This window comes from Sorex fumeus, unplaced genomic scaffold (assembly GCF_029834395.1).
Source record: "Sorex fumeus unplaced genomic scaffold, SorFum_2.1 ptg000002l, whole genome shotgun sequence".
NCBI lineage: Eukaryota > Metazoa > Chordata > Mammalia > Eulipotyphla > Soricidae > Sorex > Sorex fumeus.
The window spans coordinates 68,161,772-68,180,158 of record NW_026606059.1 but is presented as its reverse complement, the minus strand read 5'-3'; the positions used below and the strand labels follow the sequence as shown (position 1 = coordinate 68,180,158).

At 31.5% G+C, this 18,387-nt stretch overlaps 1 protein-coding gene across 2 annotated transcripts in view; it reads right to left on the bottom strand.

The window, feature by feature from the left end:
• Positions 1 to 18,387, bottom strand: part of CSMD3 (CUB and Sushi multiple domains 3) — a 1,250,820-nt gene that overhangs the window by 834,467 nt on the left and 397,966 nt on the right. For both annotated transcript variants that reach the window (XM_056128239.1, XM_056128292.1), the window contains exon 6: positions 13,029 to 13,141. In XM_056128239.1, the coding sequence (XP_055984214.1) occupies positions 13,029 to 13,141 (113 nt within the window). The remainder of the gene's footprint in view (positions 1 to 13,028; positions 13,142 to 18,387) is intronic.

Here is an 18,387-nt window from a genome sequence, read left to right as displayed (position 1 = left end):
CCAACTACAAAGGGGCAGGAGATATGAACTGGACAAATAAGTTTGAAAGACATTGGCTTGTAGTATTTCAAGTCACAGGATCCTAAGGGACAACTGAAGAATTTTGGACACAGTCTAAATGCAGATAAGAATTCTTAGTAAACACCAACAAAGGATACTAAAGGAACCTAATCAGTGAGGTATGCAAAAAGCAAGAAAATAGCATTCCAAAGTCCAGTGCAAGTTTTGTGACTTGACTCTATGTTCTGATCATATGTGGTGTTGGCAATCGAACCTGGATCTGCCACAAGCAATGCCACACCTTACTTACTGCATTATCACCCTGAGACAAATAATTAATAAACGTTGTATATTAGATCAGAATAAACACTATTTTAAGTTCCCATGAACATTCTTAAGAGTAGATCATTCAATATGGTACAAAATAAGACATCAACAACTATGGGATTCAGTCAAAACAATTCTAAGATGAAAGTTTAGCATACCACAGAGAACATAAGCAAAATTTGGAAATATAAAATCAATCACTGGATACTAAGAGAAACAGTGTGAAAGGATGCAGGTGAAATAAAGTGAGAAAATGAACGGTGAAATAATTAAGACTTTTATTGGTAAAAAATACAATTATGAAAACTGGAAACACACAAAGGCATAATGCATGATCACCTAAAAAATAATAAACAAGTTACTAACAGTGATTAGGCCATATCTTTTGTTTGTTTGGCCACATCTGGTAATGATCAAGGCTTACTTCGGGCTTGGCACTCTGGAGGCTCTATGAGGTACCAGGAATGGAACTGTGGTTGGCTGTTCAGGGTGGGCATCTTACCCCACTGAGTTCTTTCTCTGGACAGTCACACATTTTATATGTTACAATCACTCTTTTTGTGCCTTCCGGCATTTAATATAATTTAATACAAGTATGTGTTTTCCTGTCTACCTTCATTTCCAGGTAATGTTTTCATTATTCTTCTCTCATGTGCCACAACATAATTCAATGTTTGCAAAAATGTTCATATAATATGAATTATAAATATTATTATTTGAGTGGGTTTTAGAAGATGGTCATTAGATTCGAATATAAATTTAAATCGTATAGAGTTAACAATGTTTTCTTTCTTGCTGTTTGCCACATTTGTGTCCATGTATTTGTTCTTCAAAATATTATCCCTTTATTTCAAAATGTATAAACATTAGTCTCGCAGTTTTAATACTACTTCACCAGCTGCCTAACCCAGAACATGAATAATATTCTAGGTATTTTAATTCTAAAAATGTAAACAAATTATTAGATTAAAATAAATTGCAGTAAAATGTTATGCATTAATAAAAATAGACCATAAAAATTAGAATGAAGAACAAAATTTTGTATTAAGATCTTAATGAAAAATGTACAGAAATCTGGATTATGTAGAGGTATTAGTGAAATAAAGAAGACAGAATATAATTTGTAATATGGAAAAAACAGGATTTGACTGTATTCTGATTTTGTAAATCAGTATTTTTAAAGTAATCATATAAAATAAAAATGTATACGTTAGCCACATATAAATGAATCCATTCAAATTATGCAACTATAATTTAATAAGTGTATATCTATAAGGTATATGAGGATACTAAATTCCACAAATATAAAACATCTATTATTTTTAATTTAAGTTCTTTTATTCAACTCTCATTTAAAAAATTTTAAAATAATGGAACATTAAGTTACAATATATATTAAACTTCTTATTTTGTCTTGTTTTGATGATGTAATTTTGATTTAAGTGCCTCCTCCCTCCCTCCCCCTGTCAAAACCTATTGGTGACATTTTTCTCTTTAGTAAAGAGTAGAACTTGTACCAGTTTTAAAATGTGCTATTCTCCAAGCAACAACAAAATTCTGAGGAATAAAATAATTTTGTATGTATGAAACAAAATGGCCCCATTCAGATTCAGATTGATTTTGGCCCACAGCCCTACTTATAATTTAATTAAATAGAAATGCATTATGCAAAGTTATTAAGTCATGTAGCAAAAGAATAAAAGAAATGTAGCATGAAATACATTATAAATTATATAAAAGAAATTCTCATAGGAAGTTACAAGAGTATAACAGGGTCACCTGTATACAAAGGTATACTAAAAACCATTCATGATCCAAAGAGAAAACAAGAACGAAAATAGAAGCCTTAAAATAGTGAGTCCTTTATTTGCAAATAACATTGCCACCGACAAAGAACCTTGACCTCATTTTCTTGATCTCTACTCAGTAGTTGTACGGAGAGTGTTTCATTTCAAAGCATTTACAAGTACTAAAGGCCTTTTCTTAAGGTAATTTAGTGCTTGCATATTCAATAGAATAATTTTATGGGGGAGTATGTCTACAAAATAATCTTTATTTTATTGAACTTTATGGCAAATTTCAGAAAAACATATGTGAATTAACTAGAGGCCAATGTTCTTCTTTACTTTTCATTCATGGATGTAAAAGGTTAGTCCTTTTATTTTTTTAAGATTTAAATACTCTCTTCCCGCATAAGACGTGAAATGGTGACATAACAGAAGAGATCCATGAAATTATTTCCTTTGAGAGATCACTTCTAGATCAGAAACTAACACTTCTCCAAGCTTTATTGAGGGAGCTATGGAAGAACTTGTACCTTGTAGAGCAATTGGGAGAGGAAGTTAGCAGTGGAATTATTCATTTTGAAATTTATTTCGTGTGAGTGACACACACAGAATAATGATGTTTCTGTTTATATCTGAGCAAGCTAAACTTGAACTCACACAGAAACCAGCTAAAGCAATGACTGCTGGAAAAACAGAATGATAAAAGAGAACTTCCCTGTTGAGATCATCCTGATCACATTTCTTTGACTCAGATTAATTCCGTGACTGTTTCCTGTTTTGCCATGAAGGATTATGGTGATGGTAGAGTGAGGTAATGCCCTTGGATAAGAAACTTCAGAGAAAGAGATTTGGATATAGTCACAAAAAGTTCCTATGCCTGAAAGCTTTGTAACTTTTCCCACAGTGATGCAATAAATAAATAAACTATGTAAAAAAAAAGTTCCTATGGCTGCCAGACATGAGAGAATGGGTCAGATTTAGGACAGAGAACCAGGTCCCTTTACTGCTGACATTCTACTTGTTTGTGTTTTGTTGTGTTTTGTTTTCATTTTATTAAAACCTAAAACAATGTTCTCGGGGTTCACACTTGCAGTGCTCAAATACCGTATGTGGTATCAAGACTAAGACAGTGTTGGCCAAGTGCAAAGTATTTTAGCCCTTTAACATCTCTCCAGTCTCTGTTCTTTATTTTAATTCACATAGATACAAGCTATTTTGAGGTGAATGTTTCATTGTATGAGGCATTCAACAGTAACACAGAGAAATAATCATTGCTTTGTGCTACTCACTTTAAATGTGTCATAGAACAGAATGTGGAGAGGTACTGAGAATGCTGAATAACCACTGATGGGAATCAGAAACTTACATGGGAATTCCCATGAAAGCAGGATCCAGAAGTCCTGCTTGACTGGCTATTAAACATTGGTTACTCTTTAAGTCAATTCACTAGGTATTCTTAGGGGGTAAAGCAGCTCAAGATTCATGAAGTCTCTGTGTATATTCTGTCTAACAGAAATAGCTATATAGTAGAACCCTACCAATCCGTATTTTTACAACATTTGTATCTGTTTCACCAAACTGAATGAAGATAGCTCTATGTCAAATAGTTACTATTCATCAATTTCAACATAAAACAAGTCTGTGTTCCACAATCTGAAGTCATGTATGCTATTCTGAAGGCTTTTTCTGGGCCACACCTTCTCCTTTGTTCTCCACATGAGCTCAGATGTTCATAATTATAATACTGCATAGATTCTTTTTTTTTGCCGGCATGCATAATATGGATTACATGAGAAAAATCTCTAATTTCAAGATTGCATATGCCTAGAACACAGCACAGTTCTTGGTATAAAATGACAGCTCAGAAATACTTTTGCAAAAAAAATTAATAAATGGATGAAAAGATGAATAAAATAAAATGAAATGACATACATAAAATGAAAGCATTTCATCTAAAATTATTTTTGTGTGTCATAAATTTTAGGAAACTTAGGTAAACAATTTGTTATGTAATATAGAACCTACTATTACATTGGTTTATTAAATGATTGAAGAACAACCTAAGACCAATGCATTGTCGAAGAAGCTATCAATTCATACCTGACAGTTTTGAAAACTGCGTCCTAATAAAAGCTATAGAATAAAAGTTATTTGCTAAAAAATAATTTCATTGACATAGACATAACCCGGTGTTTTAAAAGCTTATTTTCATAACAAAGTAGACAGCTCTGTTTCCCTCTATTTTATATGGCTCTAAACTTAAAGAAGTCCCTGTCACAATAATAACTTTGATTTTAATTTGGTTTTGGAGTTACACCCAGTGGTGATCAGCGTGCACTTGTGACGGGGCTCAACTTGAGTAATTGCATTCAAAGCAAACACTCGACTACCCTGTGAACTTTCCTCCTGCTCCCTATATGAATAATAACTTTTCTATTTGAACAATAAAATTTTCCTTGATTAATTTTATTAGTTTACAGATATTTATGAATTTTACTAAATCTGTCTACAGTTTCATGTTGTTTTTTTCTATTAGTATGAATCTCACTGCCACAGATCCGTGCCTGCTGGTACAATGAAAGCATGCTAGGTGCCAAGATTAAACTCAGGATATATATATATACATATATATATATATATCAACAATATATTCGGCATGCGGATGGCCACTTGTGCTATCTTTCCAGATCAAAAAGTCTAAGGATTTTAATTTCCTGATGACATTATCAAAAAGTAAGTTAAAATTATTTTTAAAGGGTCAGATATGTAGCTCATTGACATAATTCATTCCTGGTATTGTGTGAAGACCAATGCTCTACCCTACTGGGGAGGAGAAATTACCTGATATTGTCTTTAAAAAACTAGGTTATGGTTATTTTGTCAGACCTCACATTTATACTGGCGTGGTGGAATCGGGCAAATGTGGTTCATTTGTTTGCTTGTATTTTGCATAGTTGATGCCCTGTGTATGTGGGGGGGTGGGCAGGGGTCATGTTGTACAATTAGGAAATAATCTAAACTTGGAATTACTGGGCTTAGTCGAGTCTTCTCTACAGAATTTATAAACATTAGCATTTGTTTATTAAAGTTTATTAAACAACAATCAATAATCTTTTATCATGTAGCTATTTTTGCCTCATGCACCAAATTTATCGTCACAAGAGATAATGTATAAGTGATTTTAGGGTTTCTTAATGTGCAGAAATTTGTCAGAAATATTCAGATAACAATAGCAAATTTAAAAATACCAACGCTTTGTGCTATTACATAAAACAATAGAAATTCATATAATATACAGATATATTTGAAATGCTACATTCACACAGCCTAAAGTGTATTCTTTAAAAATTCATTCTTTATAATGATTTAGCATGCTATATAGAAATAACATTAATTTAGGAAAAAACGTTATTTTGCTTAAGTCGGATGAGGACCAGAGTGCAAGGGGTAGGAAACCAGCTTTGCATGAAACCAATGGGGTTTGATCCATGGCACCATATCTGGCTCCCTGAGTCTACTAGGATTCATTCTTGAGCATAGAGTAGGGAAGCTTTTATTGAATTCTAATAAAAATGATGATTTTTCATGTATTTGTCCAGATAGATGGTTGTCATCAAAATAAAGAGACTATAAATTTTATAGCTCAGCTTTCATATCAATCAAAAATCCCAGAACACTCAGCTAATAGAGATTTACTTATATAAATTTACTGAGAAGTGAGGACATGGCCAGAGTAAAATTTTTCTTCCTTGTAATAAAAATAAGAAGTCTAAGATGAACCTTTTAATAGCAATTGTTATGGAAGGAAAAGAGAAAGACTACAACAAACATTGGTATAGATTTTTTAAACTATATGTAGTAGATCAATTCTTTTGAAACCTATAACATGTTTTTATAGAAATATATAAGTGCCTTAAAGACACTCTTTGGCAGAGTACAAGAGTAACATGGATTAAGCAATTTGGTACTTCAAACTCTGAAAAGATGCGTGTTACTAGTGGCAGAAACAATGCTTAAATTTAGCATCAGGACCTTGTGAGAGTCAAGGCCATGAACCTAGATTAAGAGGGATGAAAAAGAAAAATTTGAAGTAGAAGATGCAACTTAAAAAGATTTAGTGAGAGAGTAGATGGAAGACCCTAAAAAGTAACATGGATCAGTCATGGAAGTAGACAACACAGGATCAACCGTTGCCTTAAGAATGGACTACCAGCAAACAATAAATCTTTCAAATATTAAAAATTAAATTTAAAGAAAACTACCTTTTAAAGTTTACCAAGAGAGCAGGGTGATAGTATAGTCGGGAAGGTGTTTGCCTTGTGCACACAGCCAATTTAATGGGATTTAATGGGATTTAATCCCTAGTAACCCATATGGTCCTCTGTGCACCACCAGGAGTGATTCCTGAGTGCAGACACAGGAGTAATCCTTGAGCACCACTGTGTGTGGCTCTCCCAAACAAAAGCAAACACACACACACACACACACACACACACACTCACACACACACACAATGCTCCAAAACTTTTGCAAAATGTCACAGTCTGTATCTTTAGACTCTAAATCAGAATCACGTAGTAGTAATTTTACAGACGGATACAAGTTGTTAGAGTATTAAGAACATTTTATAACAGGATGTCTGTTTAACCTTTAATATGCTGAATTCAGTATCTACTGGTTGCAAACTTTCTGCTTCTTTATACTGCTAGAATTTACTCAAGATATCACGGTTACATGATTTTACAAAATTCTCTTCCACAACAGAGAATTTAATGTTACCAAGACTGCCTCTTTTTCTCATGAGTGGAGTCAGTCAATATGGCTAGAGAAATCTCAGAGTTAAGAAGCATCCCTCTGGGCTGGGGTGTTAGAGTATGAGTAAGGCGCTTGTCTTGCACATGACAGGGCTGAATTCTGTTGAATCCAGGCCACACATGCGGTCTCCTGAGCCTCAGTAGGAGTGACCCCTGAGCTCAGAGAGAAGATTAAGAGTTTAGGACTACCAGGCATACCTCAATTCCCCACTCCAGACCCTCCAAACTTATTAAATGTGACTAACTTCTAATCATGACAACAGGGATTATAAACACCTATGTAATGTGAATGAAACAACATTGTTCTTAATAGTCTCCCCTTCTTTTCCCCTAAACACTTATTTTTCTTTATTTAAAAATAACCCAACTGGTGAATAGTCATATGATTTATAATGCATTTATAAATATTAAAAAGCAAGAGTTTTAATGAATTATTATGCTGACTCAAATTAAGCAAACAATAACAAATCACTAGAACTGTATTTCTGATATACAATATGTAGCTCAGTTTAGTTGGTTGTGTTTCACCATGGAATTTCTGTCTCAGGGAAATGTGAAATGAAATGATGATGATGCAATTTACAGTAAAAAACATCTACAATTTATCAACAAAATTGGGCTGATATAAAATTAATCAAGTAAATATTAATCAAGAAAATATTAAGGATTAGAATATTACTATCATGAATTATTGAATATTTTAATATATTATCAAAGGATATAACAAAATATTTTAAAATTTATATTGTATGACTTTGAAAAATAAATCTATATCATGATATAGCACAGCGGGTAGGGCGTTCGCCTTACACGCGGCCGACCCGAGTTCGATTCCTCCGCCCCTCTCGGAGAGCCCGGCAAGCTACCGAGAGTATTCGATATGCCAGACACAGTAACAACAAAGTCTCCAATGGAGACGTTACTGGGCCCGCTCGAGCAAATCGACGATCAACGGGAGGGCCTTTACCTTTACCTTTACCTATCATGATATAAATGGCTCCAGGGAGTTTTCAGTGATTATTTAAGACAGATACATTGTTACTTAAGATTGCTTTAATTTTTATATGCCACTTTATAATTTTCTCTGCAGGTTGTACAGATGTTGCATTAATTAAGATCCTGAATTTCATTAGACAAGAGCATCCAATTACAAAGAATGGAATAAAAGATTTATTTTATCAAAAATAAAATATTAAGATTGCATTACTAGATTAGACGAATTATAATAATTTTTCATGAACGGAGACTTAAAGAATATGATTAAAAATCAATAGAAGTACAATATTAGGTTCCACACTTGAAATGCTATATTAACATTACATTTTATAAAATTCAGTCTATAAAATTTTAGTAAAAAATAAGTTGCCCTCTTTCAACATGTTATTTATAATAACAAAAATCTTCAAATAATTATGTATATTGTCTGTACTGAATATATAGACAGTATTCTTTGGGACAGGATTTCAAGATAATTTATACATTCTCCATAGAATGTAATCTCTAAAATTTAAATAATGCATACTTTAACAAAGTATAGCTATTTAATTTTTCATGAGAATTGTTGACAAAACCCTGTTACTAACTTTACTAATACATTATTAATCCATATTCACTATTTTTATGACAATAAACTATAGCACAATTTGATCCAAATCTAATTTTTTCTATCTTTTTTATTGCATTTCTTCCATTACCTGTGTTGAAATCAAGAATTGACAAACATTGGTGGCTACTAGAGTAGAGCTTTTAAAATTCAAAAATGGCATATGATTACTTGTCTTTTATTCACAATGTATATCTGAATGTACCATTAGGTAATTTCACTTCCATAAAATTCAGAAAAAATACTGTAACAAAATATAGTTTTAATGATGTGCTTTGTTTTTTAATCTTGAATTGTATATATGATTTTAAAATGTTTAAGAGAAAACTCCATTTTATTTATAAAAAATCATCTAAAAATGTATTCTAGAGACTGGGGCAATAGTACAGCAGTAAGGCACGAGTTTCTCTAAGGAATGCTTTTGACTTGCTCAAGGTCAACTCAGGTTGAACCTCTGCATTCCATCTCATTACTCAGGCCTTCCATGAGTGATTCCGAAACATCGAGCTAGGAGTAAGCTGGGACCTGCTTGGTGTAGCCCAAATACCCCACACCCGCAAAAACTCGTATTCCAGATAGAGTACTTCTCGTATGGCACTTGCTTTGAGAGCAACAAATCCTCATGTAATCTCCAATTGCACGTTTTTACCCTGGGCATTTTCAGCCAGGAGTAAGCCCTGAGTGCAGAGTCAGGAGTAATTTCCCAGCATTGCTGGGGATGTTCAACAAATAAAATAAAATCATTTTTTAAGAAAAATTACCATTTTTCTTAAGAAATGTGGGCATCCTAATCTGAAATCTCGAGTTTTTCCTTTATACAAAGAATCCTGAGTTCAAAAGTTACACTTAGTCACAAATTCTATCAATTTCTCACTCAGGGTTAGAAATTCGTATTTCTAACAAAGCATCATTGTCTACTGAGTTATAACATTTTCTCTTAAATTTTAATAGCTTTTGTTTACATAGCCTTTCATTTTTGTGTGTCTGACTATTGCAACATTTACTGAACGAGAAACCAAAACTCAGAAAACGCAAGTGTTATTTGTAATATTATACAGTAATATCTCTATTCCTCTGCTTCAAAAGACAAGTTTTATGTCTATAGCCAGATATCTTCATATTATATAAAAGAAATTACTAAAATAGTAAAATATTCAGTGGCTTAAAATTTAAAACATGATAAAATTTTATATTTGAATAAGTAAAATTATGAGTGAGACTAATATTTAAAACTAATGCTGGTTTAGATTAAATATTAGCTTAAACTATTGTTTTAAAAATATTATCTAGAGGCATAATTTCCTCTATTGAAAAATTTAATATCATTTGAAACTATCATTACAATTCAGAACTTGAAAAATATACTAATACTATGTGATATATACTATATTTGAATTGAAATGCAATATAATTTCAGAAATTGAATGACATATCACTTCAATTCAGAAATTAAGAAAATATAGCACCATCTGTATAAAGTAACATGATTCAACATTCCTATAAGAGAGATATAATGGAACCTTAAATAAGATACATACTAAAGATAAAAATCTAATCTAGTTAAATGATAAGAAAATTATTATCTTTGGGGCAGGGTTTAAAATGAAACAAAATGCTTTTCGAGCCAATAGAGAAATAAAGCTGAAAAATAGAAGATTCCAAGTATAAGCTAAATCCTGGGGGACTAAAAAGGGAGGGAGAGATGTGAGTTTTAAATTATAAATATTAGTGGACATATTATTTGTGTGGTCTGTAGATATATAAAATTTTCATATCAAAAGTTATCAAAAGCATTTCAATTATATAAAGGTACTTACTACCTTTTTTCTTTTTAAAGTTAAGATTTAATATAATTAATCATAAATTTCAAATTTATTAATAAGTTTTAGGCATATAATATTTCAACACCAATCCCACCACCAGTGTAAACTTTCCTTTGTAGTTTAATGTGGAACTGAAATCCTTTTATTACCTTGTCATATTCAATCTCACTTAACTCTACTTAAAATAATCACCTTTAAAGGTGACTATTATTCAATATCTAAATGAAACGTTGATTCTCAAAGTGCCTTCACCTAATGGCATTCAGAACCTTAGTAATTTGAGTTAAACTTCCATGATATTTTGTAAAGAGCAAATTTTAAATAGATATACTATGAAAATTAATCACTGTCTGGAAACCTAAACCTCTATTAAAACAAAAAAATCATTTGATATAACATATAAATATGAATCCACAAAAAAGAGTACTCAATAAATATTTGATTTGAAATTGAAACTTCACTGTGACTTTTGTATTGTATACTCTACAAATTATATCGTGAATTGGTTTTACTTTGCCAGGGAAATAAAATGGCAACTTAAAATAATCTTAAAAAATTGATTACTAATTGAGTCTAGTTCATGTACTGTAGTATGCTGGAATTAGCATTTTTTAAGCTTTTTAAATTGACTTTTTATTAGAGATATTTCATTTAAATTATTTTAGCATAGTTTATTGAATTATTTAACTGAATTGCTGATGCCTATATAATATTTTTCTTGGAAATATTACAATTAGAAAAATAAAATATGACTGCGAAGATTTTTAAGAGATACAAAAATAGTTATTTTTATAAAATAAAACTTCCCATTGACCTCATTATTGAATTTATTTTCATTTCCTTTGGCCGCTTTACTTTCTCTAATTTGTGTAGACATAGATAACTCCAAAAGTTAGTCTTGTTTTAATTCAAAACACATAAAAATTTTCCTTTTTATTTTATTATAGTGAATTTATTATATACTACTTTTCATTGCTGAAACAGATAGGCAATAATGAAAAATCAAATTGATTTTTCAGCATACTAAAAAAGTCAATATAAAAGCAAATACAAAGTAACAAAAATAATAATTAATGCAAAGTCTACTAGACAGTCTTATACACAAGAGGAAACCTATCATATGTTACCAAGTTAATGAAGTCAAGCTACTTTGAGCAAACGAAGTATAATTTTAGTTTTGTATAGAAGGTATGTCTTTTTTCTTCAAGTTTTACATTTAGATGTAAAATCAGGCCAGAAAAATTCTTTCTCACAAAAGATCACCAAATGAATGAAATATTATAATCTTTGGAATTTCTGCCCTAACATCTGCCTTCAATGCTGAGAGAAATCAGAAGAAAATTATGTGCTTGAAAAAAATGGTCAAACTAGAGTTAGAGGATGTATAATAATTATATATATGCAGTCAAAATTTCTCAGACTTTGAAGTGCATAAAAATCTAAGAAATTTAAATAAAAACTCAAACATTTATTGCAAAATTAAAAGTGATACTGAAATTATTGAGATTCAAGATACCAAATCCTGAGAATTATTTTAATGCAATATGTGAAAATGAATATTTTAATATTTAAGATTTTTAATAGTTTTTTAAGAATAGAAAATATTCTTAGAAATATTAATATATAACTTTCAGAGTATTTTTGCATTTGTTATCATTCAAAATTAATTAGGAATTAAATTGATAAATTTTCTATTGTAGAGTATCTAAAATTGTTACTGCCCATTTATTTTATATATTTATTATAGTGATACCAAATATGATATTATTAAATTTAATTAGGAATCACATTTATTTGTGGATAGTACTGTCAGAAACCTCATTGATATGACAGATGCACACTGTTCTTCAAAATTGAACTTGTTGATTTTGCATTACAGAAACAATATGTTTTAATGCCATTTGCATTACAGATAAGCTGCTAAAATCACCATATTAAATTTGCAAAGTGCTTAATACTGGAGACTGCTAAATAGGAAGATATTAAAAATAACATAAATAGAAAGTGTAACTGTGGCAGTGCTCATTGTACCCTGCACACCAAAGCCAAACTACAACCTCAAATGAAATTATCTACATGAGAAATCTGAGGATAAAGTACACTAAACCCTCATAACATTACTGAACATTAGGGATGGTACATTTCATTAGTATCCATCTCTATAATCTTGTTCACAACACATTTTTCAAGTAATGAAACAAATATTTCACCCACTTATTCAAAATGATGCCTATTCATAAAAACAGTTGATAGAATTGCTACAAGGTTAATTAAACTAACAAAAGCAAGACTCTGCATATGAAAGGGGATTCCTAGTGATCATGAACATGGCTTCTTCAGGTTTTCTGCAGTGTTGTGTGGTACAGCCTTAGGTAGCATGTGCAACTGCTGATGCAGTTTATTAAAATGAAAAGATTGTCTCTGCTTCTCTGCTGCATGTTACCACTTAAAGATCAGAATCTTTATTCTGAACACTCAGCTATAAAATGTAACGAACTTTTAGAGTTTAATTCCATTCTGGTTACATTATTGCCTCAGTAAGAGAAGGGCCATATTTGATTACTTAAATTGCTATGTGTAAATCTTAGAGATTTTTTTCTTTCATTGCAAGATGAAGCTACGTGTACCAAACACTTCACACATCAAAAGAGGCAGAGATATTCATTAAATATACCTTGATATGGAGCACTAAATCCGCGGTATCGGTGATTGCTGTCTGTAACAAAATGCAGTCTGAGCCAGTTTTTGTTGCTGATAATTGGTGGTGGTATATTCATTCCAGATAACCTGAATTATGGAAGACAACAACAAAACATTTTAAAAAGCTTTTCTGGAGTAAATATTTTCACAGATATGGGACCCAAAACCGCCAAGAATTTGCAATGTTAGGTTTTTATGTACAAGTGATATAGCCATTTTATGCATAGAAAATTTAAGTATAGAACACCAATTCCAAAATGATGCTATTCTAATGAGGTTTCATTTATTAATAAAATAAACAATAGGTTGCATATGTATATATGACTTTTTATATACCCAGATTAACTCATTTTTCTAATGATAAATATTAAGAATACTGAGCTAATACTGCCAACCACTGCGTTTCTTATATATGCATTGGCCTAGTGTAGTTGAAAAGACAGGCAAAGTAAAAAGATTTCAAAGCATGTTTTGTAATTTTTTCCATTTTAAAAATTTCACATGCAAAGGCAAGTTTCACAATGTCCTCTCAAATGAAAAACACCGTTACAATGTTATTTTAAGTACTATAAAATTTTATCTTTAGCTTTCATCACAATATATACTACTACAGTGCATTAGAGATCCACAGTGATTGATAATTAAAAACATTACATTGTTAGTCTATAATTCATAGCCACATATGTAGCAACAATGATACTATTCTTCATTTATTTCAAGTATAAACCCAAAAAGAAAATTTTAAAGCTACTCCGGACATTGATCAGACTAAGCTATGAAATAATTCTTATGATCACATTTTTCTAGTGGAGATTTTTTCTAATTTCATATCATGGATTATCACCTCAATGTACCTATTTAAATTCATAACATGAATTATAAATTCAAAATAAAAAAATTCAAAAGAAAACTATTATACAGTAAAATAATATTTAGATATAATTTCTAATAAATAACATGGCATAGCCTTAAATTTTTCTTAATCAAAAGGAAAAATAATGGAGCTCATTGTGAGTGAGTGTGTGTATGATAGAGAGAGAGAGAGAAAGAGGGAGAGAGAGAATTTAGATATAGTGAAGGAAGGACAGTTTACAATTCTTTATCAGATTTCGGATGTTGGTAATGCCAGTGGAAGAATAAGAATATACTGGTATATCTGTCACAGTACATGGTACCAATGGTGAGAGAGGCACGGTGCTGTACAAACGCTCTATTCAACACCTGTCTCCCTTATTCTTGCCATCTCAGTTGTGTAAAGATATGTGAAAGTTAATCTTAACATTAGACATCTATCTGCTGCTAAATAATGAAAATATGAATTCACATTTATTGTATCACTATACCCTTGTGCGTGCAACATTTACCTAGAAAAATTACTGTGTAATCTGATTTTCTTGTATTATAACATGAAAAAAATGGTTTTGTCCAATTAAGAGCATCTGAATTCTCTTCTCTGCTTGGAATTTATTTACTCTATTTTTTTATGCCAGTGCCCTAGTTTCAATTCCTATTGGGGGTGATCTTTATTACCAAAACATGCTACAATTTTAAAGCTAAATTTAGTAAATATGTATGTATAATATACCAAAAGAATTTTTAATATTCACATTCCAAAACTATGCTTCAGAACTGAGAAATTATTCAGTGTTTGCTTACTTTTCCTTGTTTCTAATTAGTTTGGACAAAATAGAAATTTACTACAAAATTACTTTGATTTGGTACTATCACTTTTATTAGAATAGAGAAATTATACCAGATTTTCATGTATAATTTGGTCCTTTAAAATTTTCTTAGTTGATGGGCATGAATATCTGTCACTGGCGATTTAAATTATTTTTCAGTCAAGCTCCCTATAGATCTGAATGTAATGAAAGAGTATAGCACTGTGAAGTGTAAAAACCTGAATACTGACTCTTAGAAGCCCAATATAAAGAGAAGGAACTCAATATGGTTGTGGAGAAAAGTGAGAAAGAGGAGATAAGAGAGAGGATGAAATGATAATGCAAAGTAGAAAGACAACAAACAGAATAAACCTCTCATCTTTTTCAGGAAGTTCAAAGTACAACTTCCCAATAAAATGGAGTACAGAAAATCATAGCTTCTGTGGAACTGCAGTTTGCAATTTGAATTCACCTTTCCTTTCATGAGTTGAGACAGGTGCAACTGAAGATATTAGAATTACAGTAGCAGGAGGCACAAAGTCTGTGTGGTGGAGCATATAATGTTAGTTTAACTGGGGTGTGACTAAGAGGATATTTCTTAGTGTCTCAATACTTCATCAGTACATGAAGTAGAACCTTAGATAAGCCAAGATTCTGAACAGGAAAGTAAGTGAGCCTATGCGCCAGAGGATAAGACCTTTATTTTGGATATAAGGGAATCCGAGTTCACCAATTATTACAGATCATCACTATTTATTCAGATTTTGTATAGCATTCATTGTCTGACATTGTAGTCACTGTCCTCCCGTTGTTCATCAATTTTCTCAAGTGGGCCCAGTAACATCTCCATTGTGAGACTTTGTTGTTACTGTGTTTGGCATATTGAATACATCACGGCTTTGCTGTGTGGGCAAGATACGCTTGGTAGCTTGCTGGGCTCTCGGAGAGGGGTGGAGGAATCAAATTCGGGTCGGCCATGTTGGCTGCTTGCAAGGCAAATGCCCTACCTGCTGTGCTATCGCTATGGATAATGAAAGAATCTAGTAAATAAACCTATACATATTATATTTCATATATAAATATGTAGGTATAATTATTGGTTCATTTACTAGATTCTGATTTTTTCCAGGTTTCCTAATAATGTATGAAATATGGGCAGAAATTAAGAATGGATACTACTTACAAAGATCACATTAAATAAGAGCAAATAATTGACTTACATACTAAATTATATACTTATAAAACAATTTATTGTTATTTCATCTCAAATCATATGGTTATTTGAAGGTAAACCAGCGCGTTAATCTCATTAAAACTATTGAAAATCAGCAACATTATGTTGCAATCAATCACTAGTATCTTATGTAGTAAGTGACATTCTAAAACAAATAGTCTGACCTGATGAGAATATTGAAAAATGATATTTGAAGAGAGTCTCCCAAACTGAGCTCTGGACCAGTAATTATGTTGCTCTTTCATATAATGAGGGTGCACTGCTCAGGTCAAAACATTCCTTATTGACCTATGGTATGGCCAACTGGGGTCACGTCAACCAGTACCCCATACCACCAGCCTGCAACTAGACGTGTTCAGGAGACTGTCAGGTATTGAGGATCAAGCCTGGGGCCTAACAGAGGCAAGGCATATGCTCCAATCCTTAGAAATATCTTTGGGGCCCTAAATAATTAACACTTCGTTTGTCAAATCAGTTTTCAACTCTAAGGACAAATGTGTGATTACAGGACTTTAATTGCTAAACTTAATATTAGAAGAAAAACAACAACAACAAAAACCTTACAATGATAAATATCACAAACTTATAGGCCACCATCTGTCTCTAAGAATAAATCAAGATATTCCTTTCGACTAGTTAAATTTATGATTATTCAAATTTTCACCTGCACGACTCCACAAATCTCACTTTATTTTGGCAACTCTCTCACTTTCTAAATTTTAATCTGGTCTTCAGCCCCCTAAATCTCTCACTTTCTTGATCTTTCCTCTTCTTTTTTCCCCTCACTTAAGATCTTTGACTTTTTTATCTGCCAGTAAATAGATGCCAGATAAAAAGAATGCACCTAAAATGCATTCTTTCATTTTACTTAAAACATCTTTATGGTCTTTTTTTAAGTCTGAATTAATTAGCTATTTTAAGCCTTATTTAGAGTTAGCACTCTTCCTCCAAGATTTCCACAGATTGAACAACCCACTGAAATCAGATATATAAACTATATAGTTAGGTCACCGATGCTTCCATCTGTACTAAATACATAAAGACATTTTTTTCTTTTCACAGTTCACTTCAAAGCACAAATTATGTAGAATTTGAAATGCAATATTTATTACAAGGAATCTAGGAATTATATAAGGCATGGAGAAAAATATGGGTAGTCTGTTTGCAAAGAGTATATCATCCAATGTAAAGTAATTGAGCATCCAAGGAGTTTGGTATCAGCAAAGGCCGTTTAGCAAATGGATGTCAAGGATAACTCACTCTTAATCATGCGACGACAACAATATTAAAGACTTAGTTTCAGAAACATACCCAGCCAGTTCTCTGTCCTTATTGAACTCTAATAGATATTCTTATCACATCATTTCTTATGCTGTATAATACTAAAATTATTATTTTTCCTATTATATTTTCTGTGAAGGTAGGTTATAAATGTGATGGTGCTTAGCAAAAATACTGATAAGCACACACAGAAACTATTGAACAAGATAAAATGAATATAAATGGATCAGGTGCATGTGGCTATTTTTAGTAGCTATGTATTTGACCATATATTTTAAAAGTGTCATTAATCCTATTTCATACCATCATGAAATGCTCTAATTCTTTTCTTTTTTTAGGTCCATCTAAAATTCTACCTCCTATATTAGTGTTCTCCACATTTTAGGCTAAAGACTTTCCCTCTGTTCCTCATCATCAAAAACATGGTAAAATATTAATGGAACTTAACATTACATTCTCCTATTCCATTTCAAAGATATAAATTACTCTTTGTACAGTTATCTTTCTTTTATGTTTTGACATGGAATTCTTAAACTGACCTCAACAAATATAATATCATTTTATGATTTGCCAATGTAGCGTACACAGTGTTATTTTATAAAACCATTTCAGAAGAAACCACTAAACGTACTTATTCCTCATTTCTCAATGGTTGAATATTGAATAGTTGTTTTTTTATTAAAGTTTTACGTTTTTAAAGATATTCAAACACTAATAAACTTTCAATAAACTTTCTGCTATATATAGTTTGTTGTAAAATTATTTTAGCAACAAAAATAAATTTCTGTAATGGCTATTAAACATCTACATAATCGAGTCATTAATAATCTCTCTGTGTAACAGACAGATAGCTACACTACCTAGTATGCATTAATGATTTGTTTTTAAATCACAGATGTTTGACTGTCTTATTGGGTGGTCATGAGACAGTTGAAAAAACTCAAGAACACACACTCAAATCTGGTTTTAAGATTTATAATCTGAACAGTATTATGCAGTTTTACTATTCAGGAAAAAACTTAAAAGCATTTGCAAAGCAACTGAAAAAGTGGCTATGCTATTTTTTTCCTTAAATATCTTTACTCATGTGTGAGATATCTAGTATGCAAATATTAATCTTAAACTGTAGCCCTGCATTCCATCACCTTTTTAAGGAT